We start from the raw sequence: 18292 nt of genomic DNA on the forward strand, positions 1-18292 counted from the left end.
TAGCAGTACAATTGTGGCATCAATTATTCAGTAAATCAGGACATAATTATAGTATTTGTTCACTGAAACAAAAAAGATAAAATGTTACATAAGTGGCTGATGTGCCAAATCATACTTTATTGAAAGGGGTTTACTTTTGCTGCATTTATTAAAACATTTTAATAGAATATAAGGCATTCAGAAGCTGCATGGCTTTATAGGTACATTCAGAGAAATAATAAAAAAAAAGATTCAGTCAGTTCCATAGCAAAATTTTGGATCATCTTAAATACACGTTATTAACAATTTTCACAGAATAATTTAATATGTCCAATTTTACAAGACTAGAGTACTGTGTTATGGCAATTGATGCTCTCTAGCCCAGTGTTTTGATTAAACACAAGTAATTAACAAGCCGTCTTTGGGCATCAGTAAAAAAACAAAACATATTAAGGTTCTTTAAGATGCGGTTCACTTGATAATATCAGCCGAAGGTTTCACTGTCATTAAAGGGCTGAAATGTTGAGTTGGCAAAAAGAACACTCAGCAGGAGATCTCTGTGAAGTATGAAGTTCAAAGAGGACATCGTTATTGAAAGAGGGGCCCAAAATAGACTAATGTTAAAAAAGTCTCATAGGTAAGCCGGTATTTCAGGGATAATGCATGCACAGAGGGACGCTAAATGAGTCCTATTTGAAAATACAAGTATCAGTAATATTAGGAAAAAGAGTACAAACCCCCGCCATCTTGAAGATAAGATAAGATAGTCTTTATTGATCTCACATTGGAGAAATTCACTTGTCACATCGGCTCAATAGTCAGTCAATAGTCAGGAGTAGGAAAGGGTGCATCAAATATATACCATGGATCAAAAAGCACTGGAAGCACTGGAAGACACTATTTTATCTGGCATTTAGGCTTCTTTACTGCATTTAACATTGGAGTATTTACATTTAATGTACAACGTTGACAAAATCTATCAACTTGAGCAGCTTATAAAACATGTAAAGCTTAGTATGTTACAAAATTCATTCAGTAAAGAACTACCCTGAACCTTTTCCCCAGCACAAATTTTCAGTCTACCTTGGGCTGTTTATGTGAATTTTGTTTGCTAAGTCTGAGGGAATCCCTTTAGAGACCTTAGAGACAATAGTGAACCCAGAAAATTAAATACTAACTTGTTCCTTTTAAACAAGTTAGGATAGGTCTATGGGCTATACAAAGCTTCTTCGTTACATTTTTTTGCACAAAATCATTCTCAGATGAGAATGAGATTTCACCTTCTGACAATTTTGAGCTCCTTTCAGAATGAGATGTTTAATGTAAACAACGTGTAGCTGGCCGTGCCCCCACAAACTCAATGTTTACACTCGCACTTTCTTTTGCAATGTGGCCTTGCCATTGCCATCAAAGATAAAACCAAGTTCTGTTCTCTGACTGGGAGAATGTGCACAAACACGTTGTTTATTGCAGCCAAAAACAAAACATTTGTCTTTTTCAGCAGCCATTGTACACCGCATAGGACGGTAAAACCAGCTGACCTGACATGCTCGTCTTCTAATAATAAAGTGGGCGGAGCTCCGCTTGGGTTGCTAGGTGAGGGGCAGTGCCCGCCTACGTTCGAAATTACTAGTTTTCCCAGACACCGACAAAACATTTACCTATTGTCAAAAAACCGCTGGGCCTTGTTTCAGAAAGCCGGGTAAATGGATATCCAGAGTAATTTCTGGAGTAAATTCCTACATACCCTGGTTTTTATGTTTCAGAAAGCTCGGAAGTCTTTACCATGAGTCAAAATATGACAACAAATTACTCCTTGAAGCAACCTTGCTACCGAGTAGAGTTGATTGGGCTAACTCTGAGTTTTTCCTGCTTCTAAGACGAGATCTGCACAACAAAGTGTCGGAAGAGGCGTGTCCTTTTCTGGAGGAGCCTGAATGCTGGAGCGCAACAAATACTCCACATAAATAATAAACAAATACTCCACAGAAATCTCTGCTGGGGGAGGCGGATCAGACCATGATTATCATTTCTGGTTTTAATATAGTGATTTATCTGAATATTCTCAGTCTGCACATTGGTCTTCTAACACAATGAGGGGACGCAAAAATGTCTTTATGCTGCTCTTCGTTTTTATGCCAACAGCACCTTTTTAATAACGTAGGTGACACAAAATCTTTCAGAGGCAACTGTATGTCATGTTGTCAGAAATGTTACTGTTTCACCTGGTTATAGTGGAGTTTAAAGATTCTCCATAGTCAGAGACCCACAAGGTTAAGAAAATAACTACACAGAATGAAAGCATAATAACTTATTCTGTATCAAATTTTGAGACTTCCAGCCCTAATATTCCATTCATATATTTTAGTTTCCACTCATATCCCCCCCCCCCCCCAACAACGTTAGGGCTAAGGCACATTTCTTCTCTTAGATAACACCACCTTTTACGTTAACTTCAACTATAAATCTAACTTATGTGATATAGCTAATATAAAGTGAGGCTGGCACAAATTATACACGAGAAAATCAGTGTTGGCTCATTTGGTGAAGCCAAATGCTGCCAAAACGATGAATGAATGTAGATTACAGCCAATTAATCCTTTAGCTGATTAAAGTTAAACATAAGAATAACTTAGAACCGGACCGTACCTGATTAAACAGAATTTTCACATTTCATCTTGATTTGCTGCCACGTCCTTTATAGGCCAGTCTGGTTGCACCTAGACACGTAATCAGTGCGTCCCACTTTTTTGGGTATTGAATGAGTGTAGTGTGAGAATACAGCTATAATTCTCCATCAGATAACACACATTTCACTCATGCATTGACTCTTTTTTTTTATTTAGCAATTCTCTGCCGCTTTTTCAGCAGCACCAGCATTGTTACTTTTTGATAGTTATGGTTTAATATTCTCCAGATGCCATCGTTAAAGATTTATAATTCCACTCGTGGGAAATGCGTACTTTGATGCTTCTTATTTCCTGCCATTACCATGGTGAATCCAGTTATCTGCTTTCCATTGATGAAGGCTTCTTTCATGCTTGTGCTTAATAGTTGATAGGACGCTGAGTTTAGATACCTGATTGATATCACCTGTTCTAAAACCGAAAACACTGAGTATGACAGCGTGAGGTAGAACTACTCAGAGTAACACCTTCTACTCAGGGTAGATCGGCCGTACTTTCTGAAACTGGGACATGGATGTTTTTTTTTTTGTTTTTTTTTTTTTTTTACTGCCTGGACTGTTTCTAGAAGCAGTAGAGACCCAAACTGATGTACAAGAATGTGCAAAAAAGTTAATTCTGCATGATAGGTCCACTTTAACTTAAAATCTAACTTTTAGCATGTAAACTATAAAAGATAAGCCATGTTTTAAAACTTCCCCTGTACTGTTATTATGTAAATAGGAATTTCTTTATCACTTTTTATTTGGTTCACAATGATTTACAACAGTAGTACCAATCAACTAGTTGAGCAAGGTGAACATGAAGTAGTAACCCTTGAAGGATTTTCTGTAAACCTATATACACATCATTTAAAAGGTTTTGTAAAGCAAATTGTGTGGTTAACCTTAGGAGAATTGACCGTTAGATTCTCTCTTTTGACCTTTGTCCCTTTTCTTATTTTTATTTTTTGTTGTTAATTATGCATAAATACATATACATATTTTGTACTTTTTAAAAAAAAATCCCTCCATTCAGTTGCACATTACTTTAATCTGAATATGGTGTTTTTATTACCTGTTTAGTATTCGTTCTTATGTAAATTTGCCCTTACTGTACGGTTTCTTTTTGTTTTTGTATTTTATTTTATTTTTTTACCTTTGTGTGTATGTGCATGCTCCATTTGCCTTTCACTTTTCTGCTGGTACACCGGAATATCCCCACTATGGGACAATAAAGAATATCTTCTTTTATTCTATTTCCATCCCGTGTTTGTTCATTTATTTGTTGGCAACAGCAGGTGAAAAAGAGAGAATTGGAGTGAAATGATTGGCCAGTACAACAAGAGACCCGAGCAAAGTCAAGGACTTCATTTGTGTCCTGGCAGATCTAAGTATAAGGCTTAACACCAATAGAGCTAGGAAACCTTTTGATTTTCTCTGAAATCTGCTCTCCTGACTCCACGTTTTCATTTTTGTAGTTTCTTTCTGAGGGTTTAAAACATCTGCTCTTGTCTGGTACAGTTATCTGTCTTGAACTTGTCCAGTGTATACTTTTCCCACTGTCCACAGTTTCTGTCTGGCTTTATTCCTCTCTCCTTCCCCCTTCCCAGTGCCCATCAAGCTCTGTCCTCATTGCAAGCTGCTCCACATCTTCACCCTACTGCTTGTTTCTTTGTCAGACAAAAGGCTTCTCATCTGGGCTCGTAGCCAACCAGGTTAGCTTTTCTCTTTTGGTGCATCCCCAGGAGGTTTGAGATTAACGTGTGACTTAATCTCTCTTTCATTGGCTTTATAGACCAGTCCAACAATGGGCTGTCAGGAATGTCTGGAGAGGAGGTCAATGACTGTTTCTCTAGTCTTTTTCTGGTGTGAACTGTCAGTTCAGACATTTTGCTCAGCAGACGTTCGCACTGAGACGCTGTTTAGCATAGTCAATGAACACTGTAGTCCATTAATATGACTTTAGCTCTGTTATTTATTCAATTTATGAAGCGTAGATGCTCAGTAAAAGCTACAGGATGTACAAAACAATCAGAATTATGGTATCAATTTTATAACAATGCAAGTTTTGGAGCCTTCACATCAAGTGAGCTGGAGATATTGTGGATGGTTAGAGTGTAACTAATCTCAGATATTAGAAGTCTGCTTTTTAATGTTTTTTTTAAATTAATTAATTGATTTCTTTAATTGTTTGAACTTATACAAAAGATTCTGGCTTTATTAAGTGATAAAGACTAAAATTGCCAAATTGCCAATTGCCATTTTGCTCAAAACACTGACAGAAATGTGGACTTTTCTGCAGTACGCAGAATATAAACTTATCATGTTACTTGGACTTTTGTTAAAAATGGCTTGAATGCACAGTAGCTTAGAAAAGGATTCTTCTTTGTCCAAAGGTGACACAATCCTTTTCCTTGTTCTGCTTGTGTGTACACGTAAATAAGTTACAAGATACCAACAGGAATTTAAAATACCCAGAAAGGCTGTGTCTAATGTAAACATGAACACTAGAAAAATACAAATTTGAATGGTACAAATTAGACCAGATCTCCCAGTGTCCTTGTACTTGTCTGACGCAAGAGTTAAAGACAACAACTTGTAAACAAGACTTGGATCCTGTTTCATTCATAGATTATCTTAGGGGGAAACTAATATGATTGATGGCTTTTGTTATCGTCAGTGTAATAATAACCTATTTCATTTCAGTGCATAATATTGATGCTTATAGAAAACTAATTTTGGGTGAAGGAAGGAAACAGGAAACAAAACATCATCTCCTATAGCACTATGTTTAGTTGTTATCTTCCTCCCAATAGACAGCAGCCACAATTCCCAAGTCTGCTAACACAGCATGTCACTCAAAGCGAAAACATGGGCTACTTTATATTATCATGGGAAGTGGGAGCTGAAGTACATAGACATTTAATACATCTAATTTCAAACATGCAGTAGCAACGAACATTGTATTTCTTTATCACAAAAGATCCTTAACATTATCAATGTTTTGGTGACAGGACATACATAAAAACCCACAGCTAAATCCAAATCTCCACCTGTTTCTAACCCCTATTACAAGCTCCATTTAGCACTGCAGCACAGCTAGCTGATACAGGAAGTGAGAAAAGTATCATGTTATGACTCCACTGAGGTTTTTTGTTCTTCAACAACTGTGGGATGTTTTTTTTAATGAACGGTTTATTTCTATTTTTGTCACTTGGTGACCATTTAAGCAATTATTTGTCGAAGTGAGTAGGCCTATATTCAGGGAAGGACAATATTTGTGTTACTTTAATAATGACAACGCAGTCACAATAAGTAGGCTCCACTGGTAGTAATGTATGTGTTGCCAGTGTTTGTACAATAAGGCTGTCAAAAAATTAAAGCAGCTGTTGTTAAATGGATATTTTTTATTACTATTTGAACTGAGTTAATTTAATTGAATTAGATTTTTTCCCAGTTGGAAGTAGAATTGAGATAATAGCTTTGAAAGGACTGTATAGATGAGTGGAGGTCAGAGATTTCCAAAAGAGAGATGGTGGTCATTGCAGATAGAGAAAAGATGGATTGCTCTCTGAGAAGTGTGAGTGATAAAGGGAAGGTCTATCCTCAAAAGAAAAAGGTGAGGGATTTACACAGATGCAAGCAGTAGGCTAAAATAAATAAAAAAACAGAAGGAGAAAGTGAGAGAGGGAGTTCTGCATTGTGGCCCAACATTGAATGGTGCCTTTATGAGCAATAGTTAGAAGGACACTGAGGCGTGAGTCCCTGTAACCACAGCAACTTCACGGGAGCTCTGTGACAGACGGATAATAGAGTGAGAGAGGAGTTCCTTTTCTCTTATTTACCCCTCCTTCGCTTCTTCCCTCCCTCCCACTTGTTCTCACTTCCATTCCTCCCTTTGGCGAGTTGCTGGATTCTCACATCTTTACACAATTTTCTTTCATGCCGCTGGCCTGGTGTGTCTGTTTCTCTTTCTTAGTTTTGCCCGTAAAGTTTGAGCAGCAGCAGCAGCAGCAGCTCCATGGATGCTGCTCCCAGCAGCCGAGGCAATCGTTTTGTGCTCTTGTAAATCTCCGGTCACTTTTGTGGACGCAGGGAATTGTTTGAGGATTTCATTTTCCAGAAAGCTGTTTTACATTGGAACAAGGAGAAATGTGCTCTAAAGGTACTGTCTCAGCCCATGATTCCTTTGTCTACATTTCAGAGGCTGTGCTGTCAAACCATGGTGCTGCCCCTGAGACTGATCGCCCTGAGAATATGCAATGCTTAACAGTAAGTGCTATTTACCATTTTCACTTAATTCCCTCGTGTGTATCAAACTTAAGGAGTACACTCTTCTGTTTGTGGCTGCATGTGAGCTGTGTTTATATGAAGTTCAACGGTAAATACGGTACATGTGCATAAGGTCGACTCACAGTGCTATTGTTGTCTCTTTCTAAAAGTACAACGTTGTTGAGATGTATAACTTTTTTATTGCTTTTATTTTAGATTAATGCATGAGTGCTTTTGTCTGTTCATGTGTTGTATAATCACGTGCGTGCACAATGAATGGATAGGCCTATTCAAAAACACAAGATAGTTGACCCGTGACATAGCATTGTATGAAACAAAGTCATCACACAGAAGCATGCCTTCAGTGAGATAGTGACTGCACAGATTCCACGTTGCACGTCCTTTGCAGCCGTAGCAACTAATTGAATTCAGTGTCTGAGCTTTCAGGAGTGAATAGAGCAAGAAGTAATTTTTTTAAAGACAATGTTTATCGAAAAGGCTCGCTTGCATGTGAGTTGCATGTGGAGCAGAAAATTGGAATTGTGCAGTCAGATAGAAGTCGTTTTTTCCTGATTGCTATCGGTGTTTTTTTTTTCTCTGTGTGCTCGTCTCTTTTTCAAATTTTTGGCTTCTCTATGGATTATTGTAGACACTAGTTTCACATCAGTGCCAAAAGTGTTTAGGTAGAATATCTTAGCGGATGACAAAAACAGGTCAAGTGAAATAAATACCTACACTAACATTAAACGAAATGTGGCTATATGCTAAAACCTAAGTGGATAGAAAAAAAAAAAGGCTTTCTAAATGCATGGGTGCAAATATTCCTTTATTGCTGTGAAAACATATTTTCCCTTCTGTGTTTACTTTTGTGTTACAGTTAAATATTTCCAGTTATCAAAAGATTTTTGAAATATCCGACATGGGTAACCTGATTAATGCAAAAAGCAGCTTTCAAATGATGGTTTCATTTCTAAATCTGAATCAGAAAGAGCTTTATTGCCAAGTAGTGTTTTACATGCATGTGTACTTTGCTTTGGTGATTAGGTGCTACACACAGACAAACATACAGCTGACATAATGTAGAAATACCTAATATGGAGTCAAAAAACAAATGCAAATTGTGTAATAATAATAGAAGAATAGATAAGAATAATACAAAGCAAATATATAAAGCATAGATTATGTAAAAAGCAATGAAAACTATTCAAAAGAACCTCAGCCCTTGTTAAATCATGAAATTACATGTTTGGAAAACCTAAGTTCAATTTCCTAAATTCACTCAGGCCTGTAGAATAAATGAATAACTTTAATGGAACCTGTTTGACAACATGAAGTCGACTGAAAGATCTCAAACACCAACGCATCATGCCCTGATTTTGTTTGAGATACTCAAACAAATGCAGCTATTGACATCTGTTTGTATGGAAAGAGTCACAAAGCTATTTCTTATGATTTGAGGCTCAAGCAAACCTCAGTGAGAGTCTTTATCCATGAAAACATGGAATATAACCTATAATTCCTTAATACATATAAAATAGCTATATATATTATAATTTATTATTTTATAATGCTTATATTTGTTAATTTTACAGGATAGTCAGAAATAAATTACTTATTTATAATAATAAATAAAAAAATAAAAATAATAATAAAATGTTCCCAGGAATGGCCAGCCTATCAAAATCACGCCACAGTTTTGCAGGTTCCATATCCATCCAATCCAGCCTGGATTGAAGTACATGGAGACCATTTAACAACACAGATATTATAATTGTTTCCATTTGCCTGCTGATAGGTGCTACATTATCCTCACTTTAATGTGTTAATTCTGCTTCAAACAACCAGCGGTGCTTGTGAACGATTAATACCCCCGATCAGCTGATCTCTCATCGACACAAGCAGCTGCAAAAAAGAGTTGAACAGCTTTTAGAGCAAAATTTATTATTACAACTTGGTTATATTAAAACACTAACAGTGTTAACGAACTGAATTAAAGATAAAGTTTATGGATTCTGGTGAAAAACAAAGCTGTTGAGTGTAGCTTTAAGTGGCGTGTTGACAGCACTTAAAGCTCTGTTATTCTGAGACTAATCTTGAAGTTTAACCAGTCGATAAATAAACTTTGGGAATTTAAAAATGTCGCTTACAACATTTTGATTGGCTGCTGTTCCTCGTGAGCCTGCCTCTGGCTCTTGACAAAACCAGTTTTTTTCCTCCAGTCCAGCAATCTGAGTCTGGGAATGCTCCAGTTTTTCTGGGCTGGAGCCAGAGTTTGTCTCGGTGGAAACACAAAGAACTGGTGTTAAGTAAGCACTAACATGTTAAGCACAGGAACTGGTTTAGTACAAAATGCTTCCAGCAGTCACTGGCCGAGAGGCAGGGTACACCTTGGACAGGTCACCAGTCCAATACAGGCTTCAGTTCAAATCAGGTCAAATCAAGGCACACTCCAAAACAAATGTAATTCATATAGAGAAATATATAGTCAATCTGATTTAATCGTATAGATAGAGTCAAGGCTAATTGTAGTTATAAAACACTTATTTATTCAATAAACCGTTTGAAAGCAACACTGTAACTTTTAGCCCCTAGGGGGCACTGGACCTGTAACTTCCAGGCTTAGCGCCTCTGAAGGCCACTGGCAACACTGCACTGTCACAAAATTAAACAGTCTCCCTCCATGTTTTGGAATCTGATAGCAGATCACTTTGGACCAGCCGACTGAGAAGTCATGGGGTAAAGACAAATCCACATTCACCCCTCTAGATTAAATCCTACACCAGAGAACTAATAATATGTCTGATCAGATAAGTGTCAGATCTGTTTTGTTTTGTTGTTATGGCAGTCTGAATGACTTATGTGACTTATAGCGGCGGTCTAAATCACATGACCCTTTCAGCGACAGATCTGACCCTCTCAAGTTACATAGGCGAATTTTGAGAAGGGTAGCCCGCACGATCGAGTGCTGTATGTTGACCTGAAAAATAACTTAATATATATCTCACCATTGGTCTTCCTCATCATCCATGTTTATTTATTTCTAACTTAGCTTTGATCTTGAGAGGTTTTGCGAGATTTCCCGTCTTACGTCTAAATGTTCCTGAGGGAAATCTGTGTGGTGTGTTGTTCTTGCTGTTTGATCGGAAACCACACACTGTATGAGCAAACCTGTTATAACTACAATTTTTTATCGTCATGTGTGGGAAGTCGCAGGTTTCGAAAATTATATGACAATTTTGCAATCTTGCCATGTGAACCAGCCATAAGGTGGTTGGTTAAAGCATGCACATGCACAATTCAACATGCAGGTGTTCATGCTGCCTCTTGCACCTATAGCTTAATTTGCATGCTGCAGCCATTTAAATAGCTGTTATCACATTATTACAACACATTGTAAGCACGAGTAAGAAGTCTTAAAATAAAGGCATGTTTTATTGCAGTAGCATAATCTCTTACTGAAAAAAAGCGCAAAATTCAACTTTTAATTCAAATACTTTTAAAAGTTCGGGAAATATATTTGTTTCTTTATATATACGTTTTGATTACTATTTTTCATCAAATTGTGTTCTTTATTTCTTAAAATGTTTATTATTTTAATCATTGTCTTCAATTCAAGGTCATAATGTGAAAAGGTGGTCACTTGAATCTAGGACTGGTGTTCAGTCAGCTTAAGGTAACGCCAAATTGGAGAGAACAGGTGGAAAAGTACCATAATCAAAACCAATCTTATTGCAGTCATGATTATATTAAAATTACTTTGTAATTTGTAGACATTGCAAATATTTTTTCACCTTCTCCATGCTGTATTTTGATCACTTTTACAATCACTTGCCGTTTTTATGCTAGTACTTCATTTGACTGGAAACAAGAAGCCTGATGCATTCCTCTAAACACCTAAAAGATAAAAAAAAAAAAATCTAAAATATCACGATGAATAATAAAACTATTTTAGACATATTTCAGGGGTTGGGGCAGGGTGGCAGCATGTGTGGAGGGAACTGTAAGTATATTACCGCAGGATTACAATGCAGGCTCCCATTAAATGTCTGTATTTAAATAAGGTCCGTCTTTACTGAAAGTTAGTGGAGAAAAGTCAGGGGGCACATAGGAAGGCATAATATATCCTCAAAACTTTGTTTACGTTGCTGAAACTCATAAAGCAGAAGGTTAGAGGTCATACTTTGCAGATGCTGCTTCAACTTTTATCTTCATGCGGCTTGACAACAAAGTTGAATCGGCATGCCATTAAAAAAAAAAAAAAAAAAAAAACCCAGAAAGTTCAGCTTTAGCAGCTGCTTAATAAAAGATGCTGGGGGACCCTTTTACCATGGCTGGGTTTAAAAATAAGGAGGGAGCAATAGAAACACAACAGCTGTACCCTACTTTATGTTTAATGCTGTGGTTTGCTGACCCATTCTTCCGCTCTGGCTAAGCACCCTGGTGAACTGTCAGTCTGTCATAACACCCGTTGACTTCTCCCATTACCCCTGTCAGAGAGGATCGTGTCACTTAGACAAGTACCATTTGGAGAGAATGGTTTTGGCTGATTTTGTGTTTTAGGATAAATTGGGACCACTGTGTGATGCATTGCGTTGGTTCCACTCATACCCAAAAAATATTGCATTTGTCATTGTTCTCCATAATAATTTAGAAAACATCATGAACATGTAATAGATTTGTTTGTGTGTGTGTCTGCATATTTCTGGTGGGGCAAAAATAAAGAGTTACTTACACCTTAAGAATAAACAAGCATACACACCTATACAAAAAGAGTTGAGTTTCTGAGGAGGCAAGCCTATATTTTAAGAGAAAAATGTCTATGTATTTAGACATGAATCAGACACATTAGAAAATAGCACAGCTTAAAACTATGGCAAAAAATAACCCCACTCTGGTCCTGGAGTACCAAGAAACCTTGTGTTTTGTTGTTTAACGGTCTATGTGATCTGATATTTTCAATGAGAAGTAGCATGTCTGTCAGGAGGACTTTGAAACCAGATATCACCTATTCAAAAGAGCCAATTAAAAAAAAAAAAGAATAAAAATCCAAACAAATATTAAGTTAATGCAGTAAAATTCCATAACTGATAAAAGTGAGAACAGGCAGAAACTTTGCCTTATAAGTAACAATCAGCTGTTTTATTGCGGAAGGAATGTGTTCATTAGGAAAGTTGATTAGGCTCTTCTGTCTAAAAAGTGTAAATACTTTTTAAAACATAAATCAAAATATGACACTTAAGTTGTGACTTGTTTCTTAAGAAAAGAACAAAAAACAGAACTTAGATTTTTTTCTATATTTAATAATCAATTCTACAGTCATTTTAAGACATTGGCATATTCTAAACTCTTTGTAAATTGAGGATTTACTATGTAAACACCAAGCATGTCAACAATGAACAGTTCTGCTTCTAACAAAGTTAAATCAGACAAGCTGGGAAAAAAAATCAAATAAATAGGAACTGCTGTTTATTATTAAAGATATAAACATTAAATAAATTAACATTAAATAAATAGTTAATGAAAAAGACCAGTTGTCAACCAGATAAGTTTATTTCAGACTTTACCAAGTACAGTTTCTTAAATCAGAAATTACTCTAATGGCATCTAAATATCCAGTCTAAGTAGACTAAAGCAGAATATGAAGTTTAATAGATGTTTCATTTACTTTAGTCACACCATGTTGCACTTTAGCTTTTCTGAATCTCCTAGTCTGGTCAACAGTCAAATCCAATTTTCATCATTTAGTCTTTTTCTGAAACCACTTAGTCCTGTTCAGAGTCACAGGAGAGCTGGAGCGGTGCATGGCTGAGAGGTAGGGTGCATCCCGGATTGGGCCTTAGTCTGTCACAGATGGATAAACACTTTAGCTTAATTATATTTTTCCTGGCTTACAAACTCTGCGAGAGGAAGTGGACAGACCTAGTTCGTAAACCTAATTATACAGAATGACATAGACGAAATAGTGTAATTGCCACATTTTTCAATGTTCTGATATTACATTTTGATGTTTGTCTGACACCAAATATCAAAAGGAAAGCAGGTTTTTTGAACAATATTGAAAACGTTTTAGGTTTTGAAGTCTTGAATTCACCAAAATGTTCAATACTAGATCTTAATTTATCGACAATTGAATATTAAATTTGTACAGCTATTCATTGATTGCTTCTACCTGTGTAAAAACCAGCTTTCCCTGCAAACCTGCAACAGGATTCTACCCGTGAAACTGAATTTCTGTACTTTGATGCAATTAAAATTTTGTTATTCATTGCCAGCTCCTATGTCATGGGAAAATCAGTATTTTGGGCTTGGCTTGAATTCAGGGAGTTGACCTCTTAATCAGCTACTGGTTTAAAAGATGCTGAAAAGATTACAGCATGCTGTAGACAACGGGTGTCCAACTCCACTCCTCAAGGGCTGGAGTCCTGCAGGTTTTAGATGTGTTGCTGCTTCAACACAACTAATTTGAAACAGTTGAACTACCTCCTCAGCTTCTCATCAGGTCGTCCAGAGACCTGGTTTTGAAACATTATTTGACTGAACCAGAAAATAATCCAAAACATACAAGACACCTGGCCCTTGAATACTGACTTCTGACAACCGTGTGAATGTTATAGTTAGGGAGCTTAGGAAAGAAGCCACTTAAGTCTCACGTGGAAAATGTTCACATTTGTATTTCCGAACGGTCGTTTCCTTTTTCTGTTCCACCTCAGTCCCCCTCCTGCTATCTGGGTGAATCAGAGTAACATATGATTAAGCAGTTTGTGAAGGAGATTCTTAGGGGGGATTTAAAGCAGAGAGGAGAGAGCACATTCACAGGCTAAATTAGGGGCAAATGGAAAACCTTTCAGACCTTCTCCTCTTTTTACGTTTTTTTTTTTTTTTGTTGCCTTGTTCTTGTTTCTTTCCAGACCACTGAATGTTTTCCTCCCTCACTGTGCCGTGTCCTCCTCCACCTCGTTGTCCTCTTTTCTCCCTCTCTGTTCCCTGTCATTTCTGTCTCTGTCACCCCATGGCCATAACCCTGACGAGACAAAGAGCTCCATGGTACCATCTGCTGCCCACTCCTTACTAACTCAGACGTCTTTCAGTGTTTGATGATGGCCCTTACACACGAACTGCTTTGCAGATTTGCATTTTATTCAAACCGTTGTGCTTATTTTTGTGTGCAAGTTAAACCGTGTTTTTTAGCGATTGCTGGTGGGTGCAGATTAAAAGTAGCGCTGGGGGTCATCCCTTCATCAAGATAACCCTCTGAACTTGACACGTTTCTCGGCCACTGCTTTAATTTCATATCAGCGTCTAAGTAAGCTTAAAAAGCCACAGGAAGGAATCAGAGTTTCCTTATGTAATAAACAGGAAGTTGTACGTTTGTGAATGTTAACAATAGCTGCACCTTGGGTATGGTGTCCCCCAGCATCACCTTGCTTGTCAGCCCCCATTAGCTCCCTAACTCTCCCTGTGGAAATGGGCTTGACACTTCGGTCTATTTGGGAAAAGATGAACCGGAAGGGTGAAATGTACTAAAGGAGAATCCAATGTCTTGAATTTTTAACTAGTTTTGTCAACAATTGTAATATAAGGTTGGTTTTAGTGTCGTAAAGCATTTGTTTTTTCAGTATTGGGGACCTGCTAGGTCTTACAGCACTGTTTTCTCTTTGAGATGCAGAAGAAGTTGTCATCCTCTTTTATTTTGCTCCCTCGTTTGATTTGAAAGGATTTTAATAGGAGCAGAAAGCAGCACATACATGTTTGGAGAGACAGGAAAAAATGTAAATGGAAAGATGAGCATTTAATCACCGTCACTGTGGAGATAGATCGGTTACAGTTTGTCTTGTTCAGTTTAAATTTTGCTTTAAAGATGGCAGTGTTGCTCTGTCAGGATGTCTGTGCACATATTCAGCCCAGATTTAAATAGCTGTCACGATCCCTAGCTCTCTGAGTTTTGTGTCTCTATTTCTTCCAGTGCGTTGATGTTCTGTAGTGGTTGCCATTGTAGCTCATTCATTGGTAGATTAGGGTTTTAGTTAGTGGATCAGATTATACTGATTGGATCAGATTATACAGACTGGTCAAAAGGTTTCCTATCTAAGGGAAACCCAGAAGATTGCATCGAGTCCTGACATGCAGCATTCACTCCTCCTGAGAGAGAGCGTAGAGCCACAGGGAGACTCGTCTCCATTGTTGATGGCTTTGCAGCAATCCCTCATTGTTGTATTATCATCTTTGACAATGTTCCTCTCTGTCTGCTCCGGTTCATTACTCTCCTCCCCTCAGTTTCCTCTACCTTCATCGATCTCAGCTCTTCCTCGTTTCCCACCTGACTTACCCTACCTGTTTTGCCACACCTTTCTCCCCTCTCCACCCCTGTAAATGAGCCAGCGGTCTCCAAACTCCAATCCTCTAGGGCTGGTGTCCCGCAACCTTTAGCTGCGTCTCTGCTTCCACCCACCTGACTCCATCATGAGCTCATTAGCAGAGCTCTGCAGAGCTTTTCTGCACAGTAGGGGTAGTTTAGCCGTTTAATTCAGCGTGTACGGCAACGGACGCATCTAGACGTTGCAGGACACCGGCCCGCGAGGATTTGACTGTGCCCATCCCGAGTTCCCGCCTGCAGTTTAGTCCCAACTCACAACCCACAATTTATGACTTTTTAATTGTTTTAGTTAGCATTTATTGGTTTTAAGACTTTTTGTGCACTTAAATATTTAAAATATATGATTAAGAAAAGATCCACATGCTTTTTTTCAAAGCTTGCATACCAAGACTACCTTTGAATTCTTGGACGAAACCAAATGTACATCACATCTATAAATAGTTTATTCACACCCATTATTATTTAGGAAAATACGACTCGCTTATTTAGCTTGTAGTTAAATAATTGACGTCGTATGGTAGCTTTCAGTAGCTGAACGGTCTTCGGTTGTTTCAATCACAACTTTTCTTGTCGCTCCAACAAAAACGTTTGTTCTTTTTAATTGTTCTTCATATGAGTTAAGGAGCCTAAACAATGTTAGCTTCTCAAAGTGTATTTGAAGTCAATTTTAGGGCTGAATTCAGGGAACTGCTCTGGTTCAAGTTTTCTATCACGTTTTATTTTACTTTTACCATTAGAACTGAAGCAAAACCATCTACCTATGCAGTGTTGTACCATGTGTTGTGTAATTATGTGTAATCCATCTCTTACTGTTCAAATTCTGAGTGCAATGAGCTGTGAGCCTGGACTTGGCCTTAGACCTCTCTTATGTGTCCACTGGCTAGAAAAAAGACCTCCCCCTTTCATGGCTGTTTATTCAGGTCAGAAAGACTGAGATGGAGAGACACAAAGTAAGACAGAGATCCCACACTGCTGAAAACCAGATTGGCCTCGCCTGGCTCCTCGACAAGCTTTTCAAAACTCTTCTTTCAATCCTCTGCCCGGGACGTGTTTTCTTCTTTCCCTCTAATCCGTCCTTCTGCCCATTTAGAGGTGAACGGCGCGGCGTGAAAGAGAGAGAAAGCGTTTTTGTGAGCTTGATGGCTAACCCTCGCCCTTTGAAAAGGCAAACAGGGACAGGCTACCATTACCGCTGGCATAAAGGGACCTTAAAAACAATGGTGTTTTCTGCCACTTTATTAACACTGTAGAGACAAGTGCAGCATTGCTCCTCTGTCACTTCTCTGTCCATGTTTCATCCCACGAGCCAGACATCCAAGCAATTAAAGGAGAAAGAGGCACACTGGGAAATAATGGGGCAGCTCAGGGTGAGACAGGCCACTGCAGTATTGGTAATTAAAGAGGCTTCCCCCCCTAACACTCCTATTTATGTGTTGCGTATTCGCAAAAGAAAGAAATTCATATGGATTTTTAAAAAATAAAGTTATGTTTGAATAACCAGAAGAAGGGGGAGGTGGGGGTGGGTGGCATTTTTTAAGAGCTCACAGCCCTGTGAATTTCCGTACGCTGCGGTTCGAGGTGAGAGGGAACAGCTAAAAGGAAAAGCAGAGGAAATATGGAAGTCGAAAGCATAACAAACAACCATGATGTCTGGACGCAAACTGGTGAGTGTGGGAACGACACTGGAAAGAGCGCGATGAGGTGTGAAGTGTGTGTATGAAAGTAAAGTATGTCCCCGAGCAAACCTGGTGTCATTGTGTTTTTCTTAGGAAGTCGGGCCATTAAAATCTCTTAGACACAGAGGTTGTGTACGCTGTCTAAAACTTTTTTTTGCCTAAAAAAAAATCCAGTTTTCGGGAGATTAACCCCAGAGTTACGCGGCAAACTTGTTTGCGCCTTTTTAATGTTAACTGATGCCATTTACTCAGACGTGTCTCTGCCATGCCACCTACTTTACGACTCTAGCACCTCTCGCAGCCTCCTAGTGAGGACTCAGGAAGCAAACCGGCCTTATCGGAGGCAGACACACAAAGCCGCTCGGCCTGTAGGATGGCGAGGTATGCATGTGTGCCGGTGTGCATGCGTATGTTTTTTTGGTGTGTGTGTGTGTGTTGGAGGGGAGGGGGGGGGGTGTTGTTGAGGCGGGAGGCACTTCCTCCCATTCTTCTACTGTTGAAGAGTTCCCATGAGCGCCCCTGCCAGGAGCTACAGTGTGGCCTCAGCAGGCTGAGCCAGCGCCAGTCTCGCCTGCGTGACGCCACCACACACACACACTCTCACAGCTGATCTCAGGCGCTTCTGCAGCGTCTGTTGTTCTGGACACTCGGCACGGGCTCGGACAAGACAAATGCAAGTCGGAGGAAGAGGGGAAAAAGTGGAGGCTGGAAGATTTAACCAAAGTTGGAAGGAAAGTGCGTGAGACTTGGGGGAGCTGCGGTTCTGAAGAAGGTGACTGAAAGCGTTGCAAACGTGAGCGCGGATTGATGTGCTTGAAAGGGAGACGGTTCAACCGGAGGTCAGTGGCAAAAAGGACTGAATTGAGACTTTTTTTTTTATCAAGAGTTAATGCGGGGAGGATTCAAGAAGATTCCTGTTTGAGCCTCCATAACCAGGCTGACCGCTGGACAGTCCAACATTAACGTCTCCACATCCACCTTTTGGAAACTGTCATGATGATCCATAACACCCTGAAGTCCCCTCAGCCGCCAGAAACCAGCCACAGGAGAACGAACTCGGCCGCTCAAAGAAAGCTGTGGCGATACTCCGGCTGCAGAGGGGGCAGCCAGGTAGAGAGTCACCGACGTAGTGTGTGCGTGTTGACTGCTGACCTAAATGGTGGAGAGGGTGCAGGGAGAGGAGGCGGCGGCGTGATGCACACCATCCACGGCCTGTGCCACCTTTGCATCGGATGCAGGCTGCCTCAGGTGTGTAAAAAGATACATAACAGGAAGATGGAGATGGAGCGGGGATGATGTTAAAAGCTGCATTAGCTGTTTGGTATC

General features: G+C 39.0%; 1 protein-coding gene across 2 annotated transcripts in view; it reads left to right on the forward strand.

Annotated features, from left to right (window-relative positions):
* Positions 1 to 18292, forward strand: part of rgs3a (regulator of G protein signaling 3a) — a 181361-nt gene that overhangs the window by 36338 nt on the left and 126731 nt on the right. For both annotated transcript variants that reach the window (XM_036140213.1, XM_036140212.1), the window contains exon 8: positions 6849 to 6916. In XM_036140213.1, the coding sequence (XP_035996106.1) occupies positions 6849 to 6916 (68 nt within the window). The remainder of the gene's footprint in view (positions 1 to 6848; positions 6917 to 18292) is intronic.

Source organism: Fundulus heteroclitus, chromosome 8 (genome assembly GCF_011125445.2).
Source record: "Fundulus heteroclitus isolate FHET01 chromosome 8, MU-UCD_Fhet_4.1, whole genome shotgun sequence".
Taxonomy (NCBI): domain Eukaryota; kingdom Metazoa; phylum Chordata; class Actinopteri; order Cyprinodontiformes; family Fundulidae; genus Fundulus; species Fundulus heteroclitus.